General features: G+C 43.5%; 2 protein-coding genes across 3 annotated transcripts; one reads left to right on the top strand and one right to left on the bottom strand.

The window, feature by feature from the left end:
• Positions 1 to 1,336: 1,336 nt before the first annotated feature.
• sprtn (SprT-like N-terminal domain) lies at positions 1,337 to 12,001 on the bottom strand. Of its 2 annotated transcripts, XM_080453208.1 has the most exons (7): positions 11,407 to 12,001; positions 10,109 to 10,208; positions 9,626 to 9,754; positions 8,800 to 9,100; positions 7,054 to 7,143; positions 3,852 to 3,919; positions 1,337 to 3,818 (listed from the first exon to the last, which is right to left on the bottom strand). In XM_080453208.1, the coding sequence occupies exons 1-7, from the start codon at positions 11,715 to 11,717 to the stop codon at positions 2,691 to 2,693; spliced, it is 2,127 nt and encodes a 708-aa protein (XP_080309334.1). In that variant the 5' UTR covers positions 11,718 to 12,001; the 3' UTR covers positions 1,337 to 2,690. The 2 variants fall into 2 exon arrangements, with proteins under 2 accessions (XP_080309334.1, XP_080309333.1); XM_080453207.1 differs by having other exon boundaries at positions 1,337 to 3,919.
• A 315-nt stretch (positions 12,002 to 12,316) lies between these two features.
• On the top strand, positions 12,317 to 17,168 carry exoc8 (exocyst complex component 8). The gene is made up of 4 exons (XM_080453037.1): positions 12,317 to 13,596; positions 13,993 to 14,246; positions 14,688 to 14,936; positions 15,333 to 17,168. Exons 1-4 carry the CDS (start codon positions 12,441 to 12,443, stop codon positions 15,738 to 15,740), a joined length of 2,067 nt encoding a protein of 688 aa, XP_080309163.1. The 5' UTR covers positions 12,317 to 12,440; the 3' UTR covers positions 15,741 to 17,168.
• Positions 17,169 to 18,418: the final 1,250 nt, after the last annotated feature.

Raw genomic sequence — 18,418 nt, 5'->3', positions numbered from 1 at the left:
TAATATTCCTCACACATTGATAGTGGCATACTGTACAATGCACAAATAGGTGTGCTGCCTGGGGGAGAGGGGGGGGCACATTGACAAGGACACTTTGACAGAACAAAGGGCCTGCAGCAGGGGTCTTGAACCTATAGGATATTTCCACTATGGAACAGTCACTCCAGGTCACCCCACCACAACAACCAAACCAGTCTCAGGAAGGATGTGCTTGTATGGGAGTGTGCTGTGAGTGGGTGCGGCTTATTATAATGAGGACGGATGTGTGCTCTGACATTCTTTGGGAAAAGCCAGACATTCTTTGTCCCTGACCCCCAGCCAGGGTCAAGTCTGCCCAGCAGGTTGTGGTACTGGCAGGCAGCTGTCCCATTGTACTGCCCTCCCCCATCCCTGCTGCCATTCTGTCCCTAACCTCTGCTCCGGCCTCCTCCTTCTCTAGGCCCTGACCCGACGTCTTTCGTCATCATCTTATACGTGCATATCAATCTTCCATTGTTATTTTAAGCTCATTACTTGCCTGCCTCCATCCTCATCACTCCAATGCATGTCGCTCGCTTTCCTTCTGCTAAATATCCGATTCATTCTGGCATTTTCATGTTTAGTGGAAATCTGTCGGTTAATTTGATGTCTGTTATGACCGTGAAACCCTTTTTGGGCATGTCATCATTGCAGGCAAAAGCATTTCCAATAGTGAAAATAGCCAATCTACAAGCTTGTAGATTGGCTATTTTCGTTATTTTTTAACTAGGGCTCAAGTGGTTAACATATTTAGTTTTTTCACCATTGCCTTTCCTCTCCTCCCATCCCTCTCTCTGCCCTTGTCATCTCTATTGACACCCTGTCTCCCTCCCTCCTACCTGTCTCAGACCTCTGTCCAGCTATTCCCTGCGCTCGCCTCCTCCCCTTGCAACATCATTGCAGTTTTGTCCTCCAAAGAAAACCACTGGAGAGGAAAAACCATCTCTTTGTGAAGGGAGTCGAAAACAAACGTGCACCAGTCCCACCCCTGCCCCATTCTCTCTACAGTTCAGCAACCAAAACACTATATCCATTATTTTAATTCACCTATAATCTAAGCTCCCCTTTGTGCTTTGTGGTTGTGAATCAAGACTGCACTCCTCAGAGCTCTAACCATGCTCTTGGGGAGGGTGAAATGAATCTATTCAGACTCAAGAGGCATCGAAGCATGGTAGGGTATTAAGGTGTATACGTTTGTGAATTATGCGATTCTTTCAGTCAATTGAATTAGCACTGTTGAAATGACAAATGGGCATTATTAAACCTCAGTGATTCAAAATTAAATAGGCGGAGGTGGAACACAAACCACATTTTATTCTTCAACAGATATAGAGAATATATATTAGTGTGAAAACAACTCAAATATTTATTAAAACCTTTCGAACCTTTTCTAACAAATGAATATGCAAAATATCTTCCAACTGGTAAAAATCCAACCGGATTCAAACTTCAAAAGAACGTGACAAAATCTCACTGTTGAGCCAAATTACCAAACACCCTTGCAGAACTTGACTGTGCAGAACGGAGTATGAATTTTAAGGCCTGAGCAGCAGGGTACACTTGCTGACTGTCAAGTGTGAAATTCGATACCAGCAGGTCAGCAGAGAGGTCAGTCACTGTCTCCAAAGACAGCAGATCTATAATCTGCCTGTGGTGTCGGATATAGCCACCATGACACATTGAAATCAGAGAAACAGAATCCAGCCTGTCCATATCTTATTCAACCTGAGTTTAGACATTGAACCTTTCTAGAGCACAGCAGCTGGTGATTTAACATACTGTATATACAGTATGTCTTTCTCCACACACCATACGCTGCTTATAGAATTGATAGTTAAAGGGGGTGTAAGTGATATTCTTTTGTTTAAAGTATTGGCTCTAGCTCTACATTCCGACAGCATGTCATTATCACAGAGTGTTTGTTCAGTAACAGGGGTCTCCCATCTCTCCGGTAAGCAGAAAATAAATGTTTACATCGTGATACCAATTTGATCTAATCAGGAGAGAGGACTCACACAGGAAGTGAAATTGAAAAAGTGATGAAAAAATAAATACAAAAATTGGAACTATAAAATTGAAAAATGTGAAGTTCTCTCTCCTGAATGTCATACAACTGGTATCCCTACCTGTATTTTCTGTCTATTAAAGGGCTGGAGAGATGGGGAGACCATTACTGAACAAGCACTCCATAGAAATGATAACTATCACAATATAGAGCTTTAACCTTTTAACAACAAAAAAAAACCTTACAACCCCTTTAACGGATGAAAAATAAAAAAGGCATTTGGCATTTACGGACAATTGTAAACATGTAAACTTCAAGTGTGAAATGGAACCCACCCCACTATTTCAAAGCTCATCTCCTCTCCTACCAAAAATGTATTTGGTACAGAAGTGGGTAGCATATTACATTTACAGTAAATCTTTTGCTGAAAACCTACTGAGAACCTATGAGCTTTAATGCAAAGCAGGTTTGTACTGTTGTTTTCCATTTCTTTTGTTCTTTTTTTACATATAAAATTCTAAAATAAAGTGAGCCAGAGAAAATATTTGCTTTTTAAGAGCAAGAATTAGCAGCAAAACCCAGATGAATCCAAAAATGCCCTGGACATTTTCATGGACTTCCTCGGAGGTCAGGTTCTCAAGTAATTGAGTTTCTCTGAGTTAAGGTGCTACCAGGAGAGACAGGAATCAAGATGTTGGTTTATCTTGGATTCATGGACCTTTACTTGGCACACAGGACAGCTGACCCCGAGGGAGGCAGAGGAAGAGGAGGCAGCTCCGGTATGCAGTCCAGAGGTTGAAGGGATAGAAGGTTGGGAGGAAGGGAAGGAAGAGGAGTTGGTGGAGGTAGAAGAGGTTGACGCCTGCTGTGAGGTGGGCATTTTGGCTACCACTGCAGAAGAGGCATGAGCAGGGGGGCTGACCCTTGACCTTTTCATTTCTGGAGATGTTGGTGACTCGCTACCTAGCGCCTCCCGGAGGAAGCTCATGAGGTCTGCCGAGTCATCCAATGGTCTCTTCCTAGATGCTCCATCAATGCTGTCATGATTAGCATGTTCAGAATGCTTGGAGTGGTTAGGTTTAGCGGGGCTGGGTTTGGATGCCGTTGGAAACACAGATGGGTGATTGGACTCTTCTTTTTTGATTTTGATAAAGCTAGGCTTAGGTGGTTTAGCAGGGTTGGGTTTGGATGCCGTTGGAAACACAGGTGGGTGATTGGACTCTTCTTTTTTGATTTTGAAAAAGCTAGGCTTAGGTGGTTTAGCATGGCTGGGGTTGGATGCCGTTGGAAACACAGGTGGGTGATTGGACTCTTCTTTTTTGATTGTGTTAAAGCTAGGCTTAGGTGTAGTAGCGATGGCAGTGGAAAGGCTACTTTCAGAAACAGTGGAGGAGGCATTCCTGTTACATGATGGCACTGCTCCTATAGTCTCATCTGGTGGCTTTGAGACTGTGGCTGAGGGAGAACTTGTCTTAAGGCTTCTGCTATTGAAGAGGTCTTTTATGGAACCCTTTGTAGTCTTCAGCGGGTCTCCTCTGATGCCGGATGGGATACCGGTGCTCGTTCCACGGCTAAGGGGTTTGGCGAGTCTAACTGGCGAGCCTTTGACGTTTGTGAAATATCTGGTGTTGCCGACGGACCTCTTTTTAGGTGGTCCCTGTACCTTAGAGGGACCTGTCCTGTTCCAGGATGAGGTAGTGAGGCTCCCGTTGGTCTGGGATGAAGGGGGGAAGAGGGGCTTCTTCGGAGAGAAGGCAGGGCTTTGGAGAGGTCTTTCTGGCATGTGGTCCCCTGAGGACGATGCAGTTGAAGTCGAGGGTCTGGAAGAATTCCCTCCAAGGAGGAGTCCTTTCCCACTGAAAGGAATAAAAGCCCGGATGTCCTGTAAGCCAGAGCCTGACAGGGAGAAAATATTTTATAAAAAAATTACCAGTTTGCATTTTACATTTTAAACGATGAAATCAATATAATGCTTTATAATGGCCTATTCCTGCTGTTCATGTGCGTACTTGATGAGGTTTTGGGAACATTGGTGGTCATTGCGAACGCGGTGGAGCTTACTATGTAACCCTGCTCAGGTTGTGTGTCTGTGTGTCTGTGTTCATGCCCTCATGTGACTCACATGCGTGCACTGCCTGTAAGCAGCCACCCGAGTGCGCCAGAGTGCAGGAATTTAGACAATGCTCTGCTTACAATGCACAACAGCCTACACACACACACACACACACACACACACAATGGCCGCGTTTCCCAACGAGATTCGTAGAGATGCTGCGTTGAGATCCTGCGCAGGTTGTACGACGGGTCTAACGTGCGTCCACACAATCTGCGCAGTACCATAGCAGCCACGTAGATTTCAGGTCATGTGTAGCCTACGCAGCTTGCGTAAGAGCCTGGGACCCGGCGAAACCAACGCTCTACCCTCATTAGTAGCAGCTGGTTGTGCCCAACGTGCAATCGCTTCCCACGTCCACGGCGTTACGTGTCTGCTAAAACTACATTTGGGAGCCAGAATGGCGTATCCTACTCTCCTCCTACTTCTGCGAGAGGCGTAGCCCTGCAGTGCTGCCCTACGAAGCAGTTTGTTACTAGCGCCCTGGGGCGGTAGTAATCACCCATCGTAGCGAAATAGATCCATGAAAAGACCGACCGACCGCACACACACACACACACACACACACACACACACACACACACACACACACACACACACACACACACACACACACACACACACACACACACACACACACACACACACACACACACACACACTTAATTTATATATATATATATATATATATATATATATATATATATATATATATATATATATATATATATATATATATATATATATATATGTATATGTATATACACACACACACACACACACACACACAACGCGGGCAGCTGCGCTGCTTCTAGCCCTGATTCAGAGCGTTAGTGGGTACAGCCACACATGTCCGTAAAGCGTCCGTCAAGTTTCCGTACGGTCGCCGGAAGTCCCATCCACTCCCATGTTAAGTTTAAAACCGGAAGTACCGTTCCGTTTTTTTTTTTAACATGGGAGTGGATGGGACCTCCGGCGTCAGTACGGCAACTTGACGGACGCTTTACGGACATGTGTGGCTGTAGTTCACTAACGCTCTGAACCAGGGCTTCGTCCTCTATATGCATGAACCCGAAGTTTACAAATTGTACTCTCACGGATGATCCGATCGTCTGATAAAAATATTAAGCATATGCCAAGTTAACTAAAGGTATATAAATGATGCTGAGCTAAACATGTTTACTTAATTTCGAAGTTTTATAGTTAAACGTTATGATGAAAGTCCCCAGTTCCTCTCACAAAGTGACAGCTGTTGCGCTCGCCATGTTTATGAATGGTTAAAACATCTTTTGAAACTAGCAGATCTACAAGCTCACAACGCTTCACAAGCTTGTAGATTTGCTATTTTCAAAAGATTTTAATACATATTAATTTTGGGAAATGGGACATTCTGCATTCCTTTTGGTATTTTAAGTATATTTAATTTACTTGCATAATGGGGACACTTTAGTGTTTTATTTACCTTGCAGATTTTTTTTTTATGAATTTCATTCATAAATATATTATTAAAAAGTTGTATTTGGAGTGGACTGCTTCAGGACATCTGACAGTTGCCTCTGGTATTTTTATGATCCATTTCACTTTCGCAAAGGGTGTTTAAACTGCAGTGTAGCGTAGGACAGCCCTACGTAGTTTACGTAGGCTTTACGTAGACTTCGTCCAGGAGGTCTTTACGTCTATGCATGCTCACGAATGTAGTTTTAGCACACACGTAACGAGAACCTACGACGATGGTATCTCCTGAAGCCAGTTTAGATGCCACGTTGGGGACACACAGCTGCTACTAACGAAGATAGGGTGTGGCGGGGTTGCTACTGCGCAGGTGCGTGGAGGCTCTCACGTAGCTTCTAGGCTACGCAGGAGCTCAAATTCGTTTGGGAAACCTGGCCAATGTCAATGTTCTCTCCCCATCACGGTGAAATAACACAGATTACAAGTCCGTAAATACACAATATTTTCAAGCTGCGTTCGCTTCCAGCGTTCGCGCGTTTTACTTGTTGGTCATATCTATGTTAGATTATGTATAACTTTTACAAAGTATTTTTGCCCTATTGGGTATTTTGGCCAAAAGAATGGGAAATGACCAACAACCAGTAAATTGCGGCTGTAGGTGTTTTACTCACCAGCCACTATTAGCAGGACATTAAATATCAATTGGAGTGCAATTGTATTCAAAATATCCAGCTGGCAGGAGAAACAGTGAAATGGGGGCACTTACATTTTCTCCAAAGTCAATCAAATGTAATTGAACTTAACATCATTGTGTTTTCTTTGAGATACGGTAGATATCGGATTGACTGATTTAGAGACACCAAAGCTAATCTTTTCATATTTGTAAAGTCTTTGTTTGATTCATAATTCGATAATCATGCATTCTGTTGACACAATATCAGGATGATTAAAAGTAAGACTAATGCTTAACCACTTAAACCCTATATACTTGGTCCCCCAGTGGTCTATACTTGGTCCCCTCCTTTTCCCCCTCTACCCCACATCTCTTTGCAGAAAATAGTCCATCTACAAGCTCACGTGTCGCAATACAGTGGGTTGTGAGATTGTAGATATGCTATTTTCACCAAATGTATCTATTACAATATGCCCAGAATACGGATGCTATGGTTCATGTTTTTAAGGTGCTTGAAATGTAAAATAGTGTAACAAACAATACATGCCTGGCTAGAATGAAAGGCACTCGTGTGGACAGTGGAATCAAATTACTTTTAGGGTATAGAGTTTGCTACCATAATGGACATCGGCCTTCCGGTTCTCCAAACTATTTCCTCAAAAATCTAACGAATCACTGCATGCTTTGGAAAATGGTCAGCACCCAGGAGTTATGTGAAGTATACCGTGAGTCACAGTCAATGGCGTAAACATGCCAGACCACCGGTATGGTCCATTAACTGATGCTAATCACCTGTGGTTGGTTTGGAGCTCTTGCCGTTTCCTGGAGCTTGCATCTCAGGGGTCTTCTTGTCTTTGTTACCGCCTGCCTGTAAGCCAGAGCCTGAAAGGAAGAAAATATTTTTATAAAAAAATTACCAGTTGCATTTTACATTTTAAACGATGAACTTATTAATATAATACTTTATAATGGCCTACTCCTGCTGTGAGTATTACATGTGCGTACTTGATGAGGTTTTGGGCACATTGGTGGTCACTGGTCATATCTATGTTAGATTATGTATATCTTTTACCAAATAACTTTGCCCTATTGGGTATTTTGGCCGACAGAAAGGGAAATGACCAACAACCAGTAAATTGCGGCTGTAGGTTTTTTACTCACAAGCCACTATTAGCAGGACATTAAATATCAATTGGAGTGCAATTGTATTCTAAATATCCAGCTGGCAGGAAATACAGTGAAATGGGGGCACACTGGTGGCTTAATAACAAGTTAATGCACGTACCACATGATCTACTGTATTCAAATCATCTCTCTTCACTCCATAAATCATACATAAACATAGCCCATTGTTTGTTTACATTTTCTCCAAAGTCAATAAAATGTAACTGAACTTAACTAAACATCATTGTGTTTTCTTTGAGATACGGTAGTAAGATATCGGATTGACTGATTTAGAGACACCAAAAAAGGTTTTTGTTTGTTTCATAATTCGATAATCATGCAGTCTGTTGATAAAATATCAGGATAATGATTTTAAAAAATTCAAGCACAATATAGTCAATTAAACCCTTTATACTTTGACCGGGGTCCCCCAGTGGTCTACTTGGTCCCCTCCTTTTTCCCTCTATCCCACATCTCTTTGCAGAAAATAGTCGATCTACAAGCTCACGTGTCGCAATACAGTGGGTTGTGAGATTGTAAACATGCTATTTTCACCGAATGTTTGCCTATTTTTGCCGAATGTATCTATTATGATATTCCCAGAATACCTACGGATGCTATGGTTCATGTGCTTAAGGTGCTTGAAATGTAAAATAGTGTAACAAACAATACATGCCTGGCTGGAATGAAAGGCACTTGTGTAGACAGTGGAATAAAATTACATTTAGGGTGTAAAAACTGATAGTCGGCTGGTTGTTTAGAACCGGACTCAAGAGCCACTGTGAGGCCTAGCTGGGTTGTACGGCCAGCTAGTCGTCCTGGTACTCTGGAGGGAGTTAATATGATCTTCGAGCGTTGCTGAGGACACTGGATTAACCATGGCATCCAGGGTCCTTTATACGGCTAGTTGTGCCCCCTGATGTCAGTACAGTGATGTCAGGTGGTGTCAGGCATATCCACATACGGAGTGGGCTGTATGCCCAAATCTGGGACTATGATGTCAGTCCTGGATGTTTCGGTTATCTCCACATATGGAGTTTCCAGGAGGGATTCGCTGATGTCAGACTCCGTATCTATGACACGTCTTAGGTCTCTATGACGACTTTGTAGGTCGATCGTCTCCATTTATGGGGATCTCCATATATAGGCCAGTGCTGGCAAGTATGCCCTGAACGTTCGCAACATAGGGTATACCATAATGGACACTCCTGTCGGCCTTCCTCTTCTCCAAAATATTTTCTCAAATCTAACGAATCACTGCATGCTTTGGAAAATGTTTAGCACACAGGAGTAACGTGAAGTATACCGTGAGTCACAGTCAATGGTGTAAACATGCCAGACCACCGGTATGGTCCATTAACTGATGCTAATCACCTGTGGTTGGTTTGGAGCTCTTGCCGTTTCCCGGAGCTTGCATCTCAGGGGTCTTCTTGTCTTTGTTACCGCCTGCCAGTGCTTTGCCTTTCTTCTTGTATCCCTCTGGCTCCTTCACCTTGATGTAGGTTCCTCCGCAGCTGCGTCGGTGGTCCTCCCACCAGTTGTCCAAAGCAGACGGCGCACGGTTCATGGCCCTTTTCACGTAGCCAAGGTAGGGCTTGCGGTTCTGGCAGGGCCCATCACACCGCCACCAGTGCGTCCGGTAAACATCAACCTCATCATTGAAGGTGTGGTAGACCTGCCGGGTGGTGGGAATGGAGTGAAAGATGAGAGAAGAGAATTAGCCAGGGAAAGACAGAAATGGAGAGAAGACAATTAACCACTTAAGCTGTACAGATTTCGGCGTACGACGAATAGCGAAAATAGACGATCTACAAGCTCATAACATGCCCAGAATAGGGATGCCAGGGTGACAGTGGTTAAAGGTAAACGTCACCTTAGAAGATGCAACAGAACTTACAGAAGTTGTGGTGTCATCATAAATGTAGTGTTTATGTAGTGACACTTTGGATTGTAATACTTGTGTGAAGCTACTCTGCAGGGAAATGGAGAGCAGTGATTGTGCCTGTAATTCAACCTGTACTTGGAATGTTAGGTTGTACATTTATGGGGCATTTAAATTAATTTGAACAAGACAATAAGTTTGTGGTGAGAGTTAAAAGGTTCTGAAAATGTCTTCGATGACATCTACATCTGCATAGTGAGAAGGATCTGGGGAAGTCATTCGAGTCACTGTTTGTATTGCAGATGTGGAATGACTTACAGAGATTTTGGTTCCGGTTTCCTTGTTGATTCTGTCCATGTGTTTACAGAATTCCGGTCCATGCCCATCTCTGTCTCGATTGTTTTGGGTCACAAACAGCAGTGCGTGGATCATTTCATGGAGGAGGGTCTGAAGGAAGTGTTGAATACAATATTATCGTAATCGTTAAGTATGCAATTAATAACATAATATTGCCCTAATCTCTGCATAGCCATTAGTCAGACTTGATAAGTCAATCAATTGATTGACTTTTTTGGGGGGGGAAAGTTCCTATCACGCAAAAAATGTGGCGGCCCCTCTTAGTGGTCCCGGGCCCCCTGTTGAAGACCCATGATCAAATCTAACTACAACTAATCTCTTATGGGGGTTCCTGGCAGCAAATATTTTCTATTGGGGGGTTGTAGGTATCAATTTGGGAGTCCTTGAGGTGAATCTTTTTTGTTTGTTTTTAGAAATACTCGAATAGAGAGTATCAGTGTTTACCTCCACCAGGTCCCGCCTGGGTCTGAGCTTCAGCAGGGGCGCACTGAGTCTGATGGAACACAGTCCACCACGACCTTCATAAGAACACACACCTGCACACCTGGAGGGGGCAATTAGTAGGCTATTAGTTAGTATCATTTATACCACTGTACGTTGTAATAATGTAGTGTTAATAATGTATACAATTGCAGCTTCCATTGTGTACAAAATAAATGTGACCAAATGGATCTGTAATGGAACCCGTAAAGATTTGGTCCATTTGGTCAAATTTATAAGATTGGTCACAGTCTCCCAAGTTAATGAACACTGAGGATTTTACTATGTGTGAAGCAGTGGTTTTCAACGTGACCCCTAGCCGCAAGCAACTTAGATGCTATAATGCTATCTGGCATCTAAGTTGCAATACCAACCCTGGACAGTCAATTCATTGAAACCGAAAAGTCCTATCTGATTGTTAAACGTTAAACTCACCAAGATTGCAACTGTACAGAAAGTTGTGTTATCCTATCCTCTTTGTATCTGTCAAGTCTTTGTTTCATAAAGATCCACCGTAGACATGTTCTCTCTGTCAATACATTCAGTAAAGGTGATTATTTATGTAAGTGTTCGAGTTTGGAAGTGCTCGTTGGAAATCATTCAAAGGAAATTGCACATAATGCAGGAGGCAGCAAGACGTTGCGTTATGAAAACGAGTGCTTCCAAACTCAAACACTTACAAAAATAATCACCTGCACAGAATTTATTGAGAGAAAGTAGCTCATAACATGTCTATGGTGTTTTTCTATTAAACAAAAACTTGACAGATACAAAGAGGATAACCCAAGCTTTACGTACAGCTGCAATATTGGTGAATTTAATGTTGTTTAACACAATCAGATAGGACTTTTCAGTTTCAATTAATGGGCTGTCAAAGGTTTGTATTGCAAGTTGCAATTTGCAACGTAGATGCCAGATAGCATTACAGCATCACAGTTTCTTGCAGCTCTAAAAGTGACCCCAGGGATCCTTGAGGATGTCCCAACGGGTCCCCAGCCAGATGGGTAGAAGTTTAATTTAACTATAACTCAATACACTTGAGATTATATTACAATGCAAACATGTATCAGTGACTATGCTAACATGTGAATAAACATCATGAATCTTTTTCTCATGCACAAATATGACATTTAGACAATTTAATTTAAACCAAAACACATCATATATTTCATGATCATATCAGGGTCTCATCAGACACTTTGAAATTGGGGTCCATGGTCTCATTAAAGTATCCATGTCATGAACACGTTTGAAACCCTTACAGTGTCATCCTCGGGCTCCATTTGACCTCGACCCCGCAGAGTTTCCCCCAAAAGAACTGGTCATTGAAGGTCAGGAACATGGCTCGGACGTCGGGGCTGGGGTCCAGCATCTCCCACGACTCATCCACGATGGACAGCGGCCTCTCTGGGTCTGTGTGTGACGAGTGGGTCACAGCAGGGACACTGCTGCTGGTGGGTTTGTTACTCACGTTACTTTGAGTGGAATCACTCGGCCACAGCGGCGAAGCCGACTCATGTTCAATGTCGAACTGCTCCTGCAGCTGCAGAGCGAGGATGAAATCTGCATCCATGTTGTTGATCAACAGAGAAGAGACGTGGCAAGTGCTTTTGTGTTTGGGAAAGTTGCAGAATGTAGCCGTTTAGCTAACTGACTAGCGTGTAGGGGTTGGTGTCAAACATGGAAAGAAAACACCACTACCCACCATGTCCCGACCCGAATAATTAACGTTAAATAAAGCACCTCGTTTTACTAACATTACCCTCCATCTAGCTAATTGTTAGCTTAGGTTTTGGTGTTAGCTGCTGACACCAAAACCGTAAGATTCCGGCGCCAGACAGTTGTTTGGGTTTGTTGTTCCGGCTTGTTTTCCTTTTTTTCCCCCAGGGAAGAATTCTGGGATATGTAGTTTCTCCACATCGCCAGTGAAAACGTAACCCTGCGTTTCTCCAGCCACAACAAAACATTATATTTTTTACTCACCACTATCGTACATATACATTATATATACAACGAGAGCTACATAAAAATGACTATGATCGTATTTTAATATTATTAGTACATTATAATAGTATTTAAAATAATTCGGTTCACACTGGGTTGGAGACTTGTTGGCCAGCAATATTGTTCTGATCCTCGTGACGTTTCAGGGTGTCAACCAGGGTCCAGCTTCCTGTTTGGGTCACTGCTGCTGCTGTGAGCCTCTTCTTTTCTTCTATTTCATCAATTTAATAACGTTAATAATAACTAACGTTCATTGTTTTACTGCGTTTAGGGCGTGTAGTTCTATTAGGAGATGGCAGACACGGGGAATAGACTGCGCAAGCAGCTGGAATCGGCGAATTTCGACCCGCAGAACTATGTCAAGCAGCTGTCACAACAGTCCGACGGCGACAGGGATCTGCAGGAGCACCGTCAGAAGATCCAGACCCTGGCCGACGAGACGGCCCAGAACCTGAAGAAGAACGTCTACAAGAACTACAGGCAGTTCATCGAAACGGCCAAGGAGATCTCCTACCTGGAGAGCGAGATGTACCAGCTCAGTCACATCCTCACGGAGCAGAAGAGCATCATGGAGAGCATCACCCAGGCCCTGCTGTCCACGGACAAGGACGAGACGTCCAAGGAGATGCTGGCCGCCTTCCCCAAAGAGACCGAGGAGGTGAAGCAGAGGACGCTGACTTCGCTGCTGGAGAAGGTGGAGGGGGGTAAGAACATCATGGACACCCCGGGGAGGCACTTGGTTTATAACGGGGATCTGGCTGAGTTTGACGTGGACAACATGGCCCTCATCCAGAAGGTCCACGCCTTCCTGATGAACGACTGCTTGCTGATCGCCACTTGGCTGCCCAACCGCCGGGGCACGGTCAAGTACAAGTACAATGCCCTGTATGACCTGGAGAGCTTTGCCGTGGTCAACGTGAAAGACAACCCTCCCATGAAAGACATGTTCAAAATCCTCATGTTCCCCGACAGCCGCATCTTCCAGGCGGAGAACAGCAAGGTCAAGAAGGAGTGGCTGGAGATTCTGGATGAAACCAAGAAGAACAAGGTGACAAAGGACAAGCACAAGAAGGAGGAGGAGGTGGTCCCCAACTCCCCTGTGAGGGCCGAGGCATCGACCAACCCCTTTGATGACGAGGATGACTACGAGCCTCGCCACTCGGAGGAGGCTGTGAACCTGAGCCTGGACTGGATCCAGGAGCTGCCAGAGGACCTGGACGTCTGCATCGCCCAGCGGGACTTTGAGGGTGCTGTGGACCTGCTGGACAAGCTTAACGAGTACCTCAGGAACCAGCCCGTCACCCAAAAGGTCAAGGAGCTCCGATCCAAGGTGGACGAGCGTGTGCGTCAGCTGACTGAGGTGCTGGTGTTCGAGCTGTCTCCTGACCGGTCTCTCCGTGGCGGACCCAAGGCCACCCGACGGGCTGTGTCCCAGCTCATCAGATTAGGTTTGACACTCTCTCACTCGATATCACACCTACAGTAGGAGCTGGATACTTGAAGAATATGTACATTTTGTAAAATAAACATGGGTGTCTCTTATTTATGCTAATCTTCCACTTGACTAGGAAGAGCAATATTGCTCAGATCTCCTTCCTCTTGTAATTGAAAATCTTCTTAATTAAGCATTGTAATCAGTAAATTAACACTCCTTTTGGGCCTTGATGTTGTGTGAGTTGTCAATTAAATCTGCCTGATTGAGTTGCTGACTTATAGCATAGGATCTGTTGAATGCCCAAATTATACCTGTATTGTTTTGACTACTCTGGTGAGGTGCCGACAACTCTTGCAATGTTCCAACAAAGATGTTCTAAAGGTCTCATCTTCATCTACCATATTTACAGGCCAGTCAACCAAGGCCTGTGAGCTGTTCTTAAAGAACCGTGCCTCAGCGGTCCAGACGGCCATAAGGCAGCTGCGTATTGAAGGCGCCACTCTGCTCTACATCCACAAGCTGTGCAACATCTTCTTCACCAGCTTGCTGGAGACCGCCAAGGAGTTTGAGATGGACTTCGCTGGGAACACAGGCTGCTACTCTGCCTTTGTGGTTTGGTCCAGATCGGCCATGAGGATGTTCGTGGATGCCTTCAGCAAGCAGGTGGGTGGAGCAGTGAGATGACCATTAATGCACGAATACAAGCACGCATGTATGCATACATACACAGTACACACACACACACACACACACACACACACACACACACACACACATACACATACACATACACATACACATACACATACACACACACACACACACACTATTTACTTTTGGGCCCTATTTAAAACCACTCTTTTAAAACCCATACATATTTTTTAACATATGAGATATGATATATTAGAGTTATATTCACATGCGTAAAAAATGAAATCAGGTCCTATGTTTACAGATATTACCAATGTATACAAACCCGTTATAGCCCCACAATACAGCAAATACAGTTAACATTTTTTATCTGTTGCTAGCACATAGGCATGTATGCTAAAAAGGTGTCCATGTCCTACCAAAGTAAAACTGCCAGTGTAACCTTGTCCCCAGGTGTTTGACAGTCAGGAGAGCCTGTCGACGGCAGCCGAGTGCGTCAAAGTTGCCAAGGAGCACTGCAAGCAGCTGAACGACATCGGGCTGGACCTGACCTTCACCCTGCAGTCCCTTCTGGTCAAAGACGTTAAGGCGGCCCTGCAGAGCTACAAGGACATCATCATGGAGGCCACCAAGCATCGTAACTCAGAAGAGATGTGGAGGCGGATGAACCTCATGACCCCCGAGGCTCTGACCAAACTCAAGGTGATTGGTTTGAGGCATTTTGTCGTTTTACAGTGTGTATGACAGTAAATGTACATGCATAATTGGAATCTGATTGATCCTCCAGCTATCGTTGTAAAACAGGCTGCCTATTTACAGTATCTCGAACAAAGAAATCAAATTGCTGATGCCAAATGTTTGTGGCGCATTGTTCTTGTTCTTGTTGTTATCTCTGAGCACACCAAAACAAATGACAAATTAACTGTAAATTGGGTTTGGCACTGGCAGAATCTTAATACACTCTTAAGATTTTTGGCTTTGGCACCATCACCAACCCTGGCCAATCAAAAATCCTGTATCCCCATGGTCTTAGTATGGTAAGTTACAAAAATGCATTTTCATCCATCGTTCTTTCTTTTCGTCTTTCCATGCACACAGGAGGAGATGCGCAGCTGTGGTGTGAGCAGCTTCGAGCAGTACACGGGCGACGACTGCTGGGTGAACCTTAGCTACACGCTGGTGGCATTCACCAAGCAGATGATGAGCTTCCTGGAGGAAGGTCTGAAGCTCTACTTCCCCGAGCTGCACATGGTGTTTCTGGAGGGCTTGCGTGAGATCATCCTGGTGGCCGTGCAGCACGTGGACTACAGCCTGCGCTGCGAGCAGGACCCAGAGAAGAAGGGCTTCATCATGCACAATGCCACATTCCTCCACGACACTGTGCTGCCTGTGGTGGAGAGGCGCTTCGAGGAGAGCGTAGGCAAACCCGCCAAGCAGCTACAGGACCTGAGGAAGACCACTAGACCGGTCAGAGTCAACCCGGAGAGCACCACATCCTTGGTTTAAAAAGCACATCAGGGAATGGCCTTTGGCAGGAGGTTTAGAGAGACTACTGGACACTCGAGTGGCCGTTGAAAACGGGCTGTTGTGAAAATGTACAATAAATTACAGCTTTTTAAGGAGTGACCGCTGAAAGATTTTCATGTTTTATTTAAATTCTACTGCATATGGAACGAATTGGCTCCTATAGAGCAATGAGTCATAGCTTACTTAACCCATATGGCCATGGAAATGTTCTGCACATAGTTGTACAGTATGCACATAGTGGAATCCTCAAGATGTGGACAGTTGGACAATACAGTGGGACAATACGTGCACATTTCAGAGATTGTCGTTTAACACAATGATTTATTTCACAATTTTGTACTCCACTGGTTCTCAAAGTGGGGTCGGGTCCAGGGACCCTTGGGGAAACAGTATAAACACTATAAATGTTTTGGCTATTATTAAACGCATTGGCTATTTGAAGATAGCCGATGCGATGCATTGTGACCTTGTAGATTGGATATTGTCCAAAAACGTTGACAAATCTTTTCTTATGGGGTCTCTGGCACAAGATCTTTTCAAATGGGGCTCCACGCCCAAAAACATAATACATTTGGGAGGCCTTGTCCTTGACATGAAAAGTTATTGAGAACCACTGTTGTACTCACTGTCAATGTATTTTGAAATGGCAGAAAAAGAGATCACTTTCAAATCTGTCTTCACCAACTGTCAGTTTGTGAAACGATATGTAATGTGATTTTGAATTCACCTGACTGGAGAGAAATTCCCACGACTGGCGCAGCTTTGATTGTCATGCTATGAATAGTGAACGCTTCAGTGTACTGTAGCGTAATGAGAAAGGAATGACTGAATAAAAGGGATGACTGAGAAAACAAATGTCCTGGTGAACGTTGACCATTGGTCATCGCTCAAAACTAATCTCTAGTCTAGTCTCTAGTCTAGTCTCTAGCCTATGTAATAATACAATAAATTAAATATTGCCATGTACACTACAAACATAGTTTGTGTTTTGTTTGCAGTAAGAAGCTAGTTGCACTCAAAAATAATTGCTGAGCACATTGGATGTATAGTATAACATGGAAATGTCATGGGTCAAACCAGTGAAAAAGCTTGAGAGGATTTGCAACACAGCTCTCATTGCAAAAAGGGTTGCGATGAGAGAGCTCTGGAATCCAAGCAATTTCACAAGTGCTAATCCACAATATTGGGCACGGGACATCATTTTAGGACAGTTTTATTGACCCATTTCCCTGTGATTTGTGGAGATTAACAAGCATAATGGGTTTATGTTGTAATTGTTAATGTCAAAGTAGGATAAAGAAATCTGGACTATACCGGAGAGACTGCTGTTGTTTTCACTAGAGCACACTGGGTTCCAAAAGTGTAAACAAAAACTCATCTCATCTGACTCATCCATAGCATTATTTGTTTGGTTACATTTGTGAAGTACAATACACATGCAGTTATTCAGCTGTGTGACATTGGTCAGAGACATTGCTTCAGAGCTTCACAGTGGCAAAGACAACAGCGCATCACGTTGCGATGCGTTGTAGATTGCTATTTTTAAATTTTCCATGTTTGAATAACTAATCAGATCAGAAGTTTTTCAAGTTGATTAGAATATTGGTCAAAACATCTGGATTTGGTGCCTGGGATCCAACATTGGGATCTGCATCGGACCCAAAAATCTGGCATCGGTGGGGCCCTAATTATAACGGGACTGTGTGAGGAATACCATGAGCAGCAGACTATCACATGACATACATACAACACTTTATACGCTGTGTGGAGTGCAGTATGTTGGCAGCTGTAAACAGAAGAGTAGCAACTGTCAAATAGCAGACTGACCACAAAGGAAGTGGCACTTAATAAAACTAAACTTGTTAAATTAGTGGTGAGCACTCCTGCATTCCTGTGAATGTGCCAGGTCTAAATTAGTACACAGGGCAGTGCAGATGTTGATGTGGTCTGTCATTTTAACAAGAAAAAAAGAAAATGGTTGATGCCAGTTTTATGAAACTTTGATGCACATGACTGATCTGAGACTTAATTAATTGCTTGTGGATTGTATGGTAAAGAAAAGTCAGAATTGACCAGAATAGCCACAAGAGAAAAGAGAATGATTACATTGGAGTAAAGTTTATTCATCTGAAAGAATGTGTCAATGCAACATGTCACGACTAAAACCTATGATGTGTTTTCAACTGAAAAAGTTTAGACAAAGTATAAATCACACTTGTGTCAGGATACTACAATCAGGGGTGGAAAGAGTAGGCCAACCAGACTTTTCTACTCAAGTAGAAGTAAATGTTACTAATAATGCTGAGGACATCTCAAGTAAAAGCACCTCCTTTTGATGACTATTTTGAGTAACAGTTGCAATTTGGTCACCATGAAAGGGTCAAGGTGTCACCTGACCACCATTAATGGTCAGGTGACAACCAATCACTCTCCAAATCAGTGATGCTCTCTAAAGTGGTAAGAATCTTTTCTTTTTAAGAAATCTTTATCAAAGATTGGCGAACAAAGCTCATTTAAATAATATCTTTCTGATTGGACTATAACATCATGCAGGCTACAGTGTAATTCTTGCTATTCCAAAAGCGGTGTTGAGTGGTACTTCATCAAAAATCTACTGAAAGTAGAATTACGAATTAAAAGTACATAAAAAGCTACTC

Source organism: Gymnoscopelus braueri (genome assembly GCF_963280865.1).
Source record: "Gymnoscopelus braueri genome assembly, chromosome: 16".
In the NCBI taxonomy this organism is placed as follows: domain Eukaryota; kingdom Metazoa; phylum Chordata; class Actinopteri; order Myctophiformes; family Myctophidae; genus Gymnoscopelus; species Gymnoscopelus braueri.
This window is presented reverse-complemented; position numbering and strand designations above follow the sequence as displayed.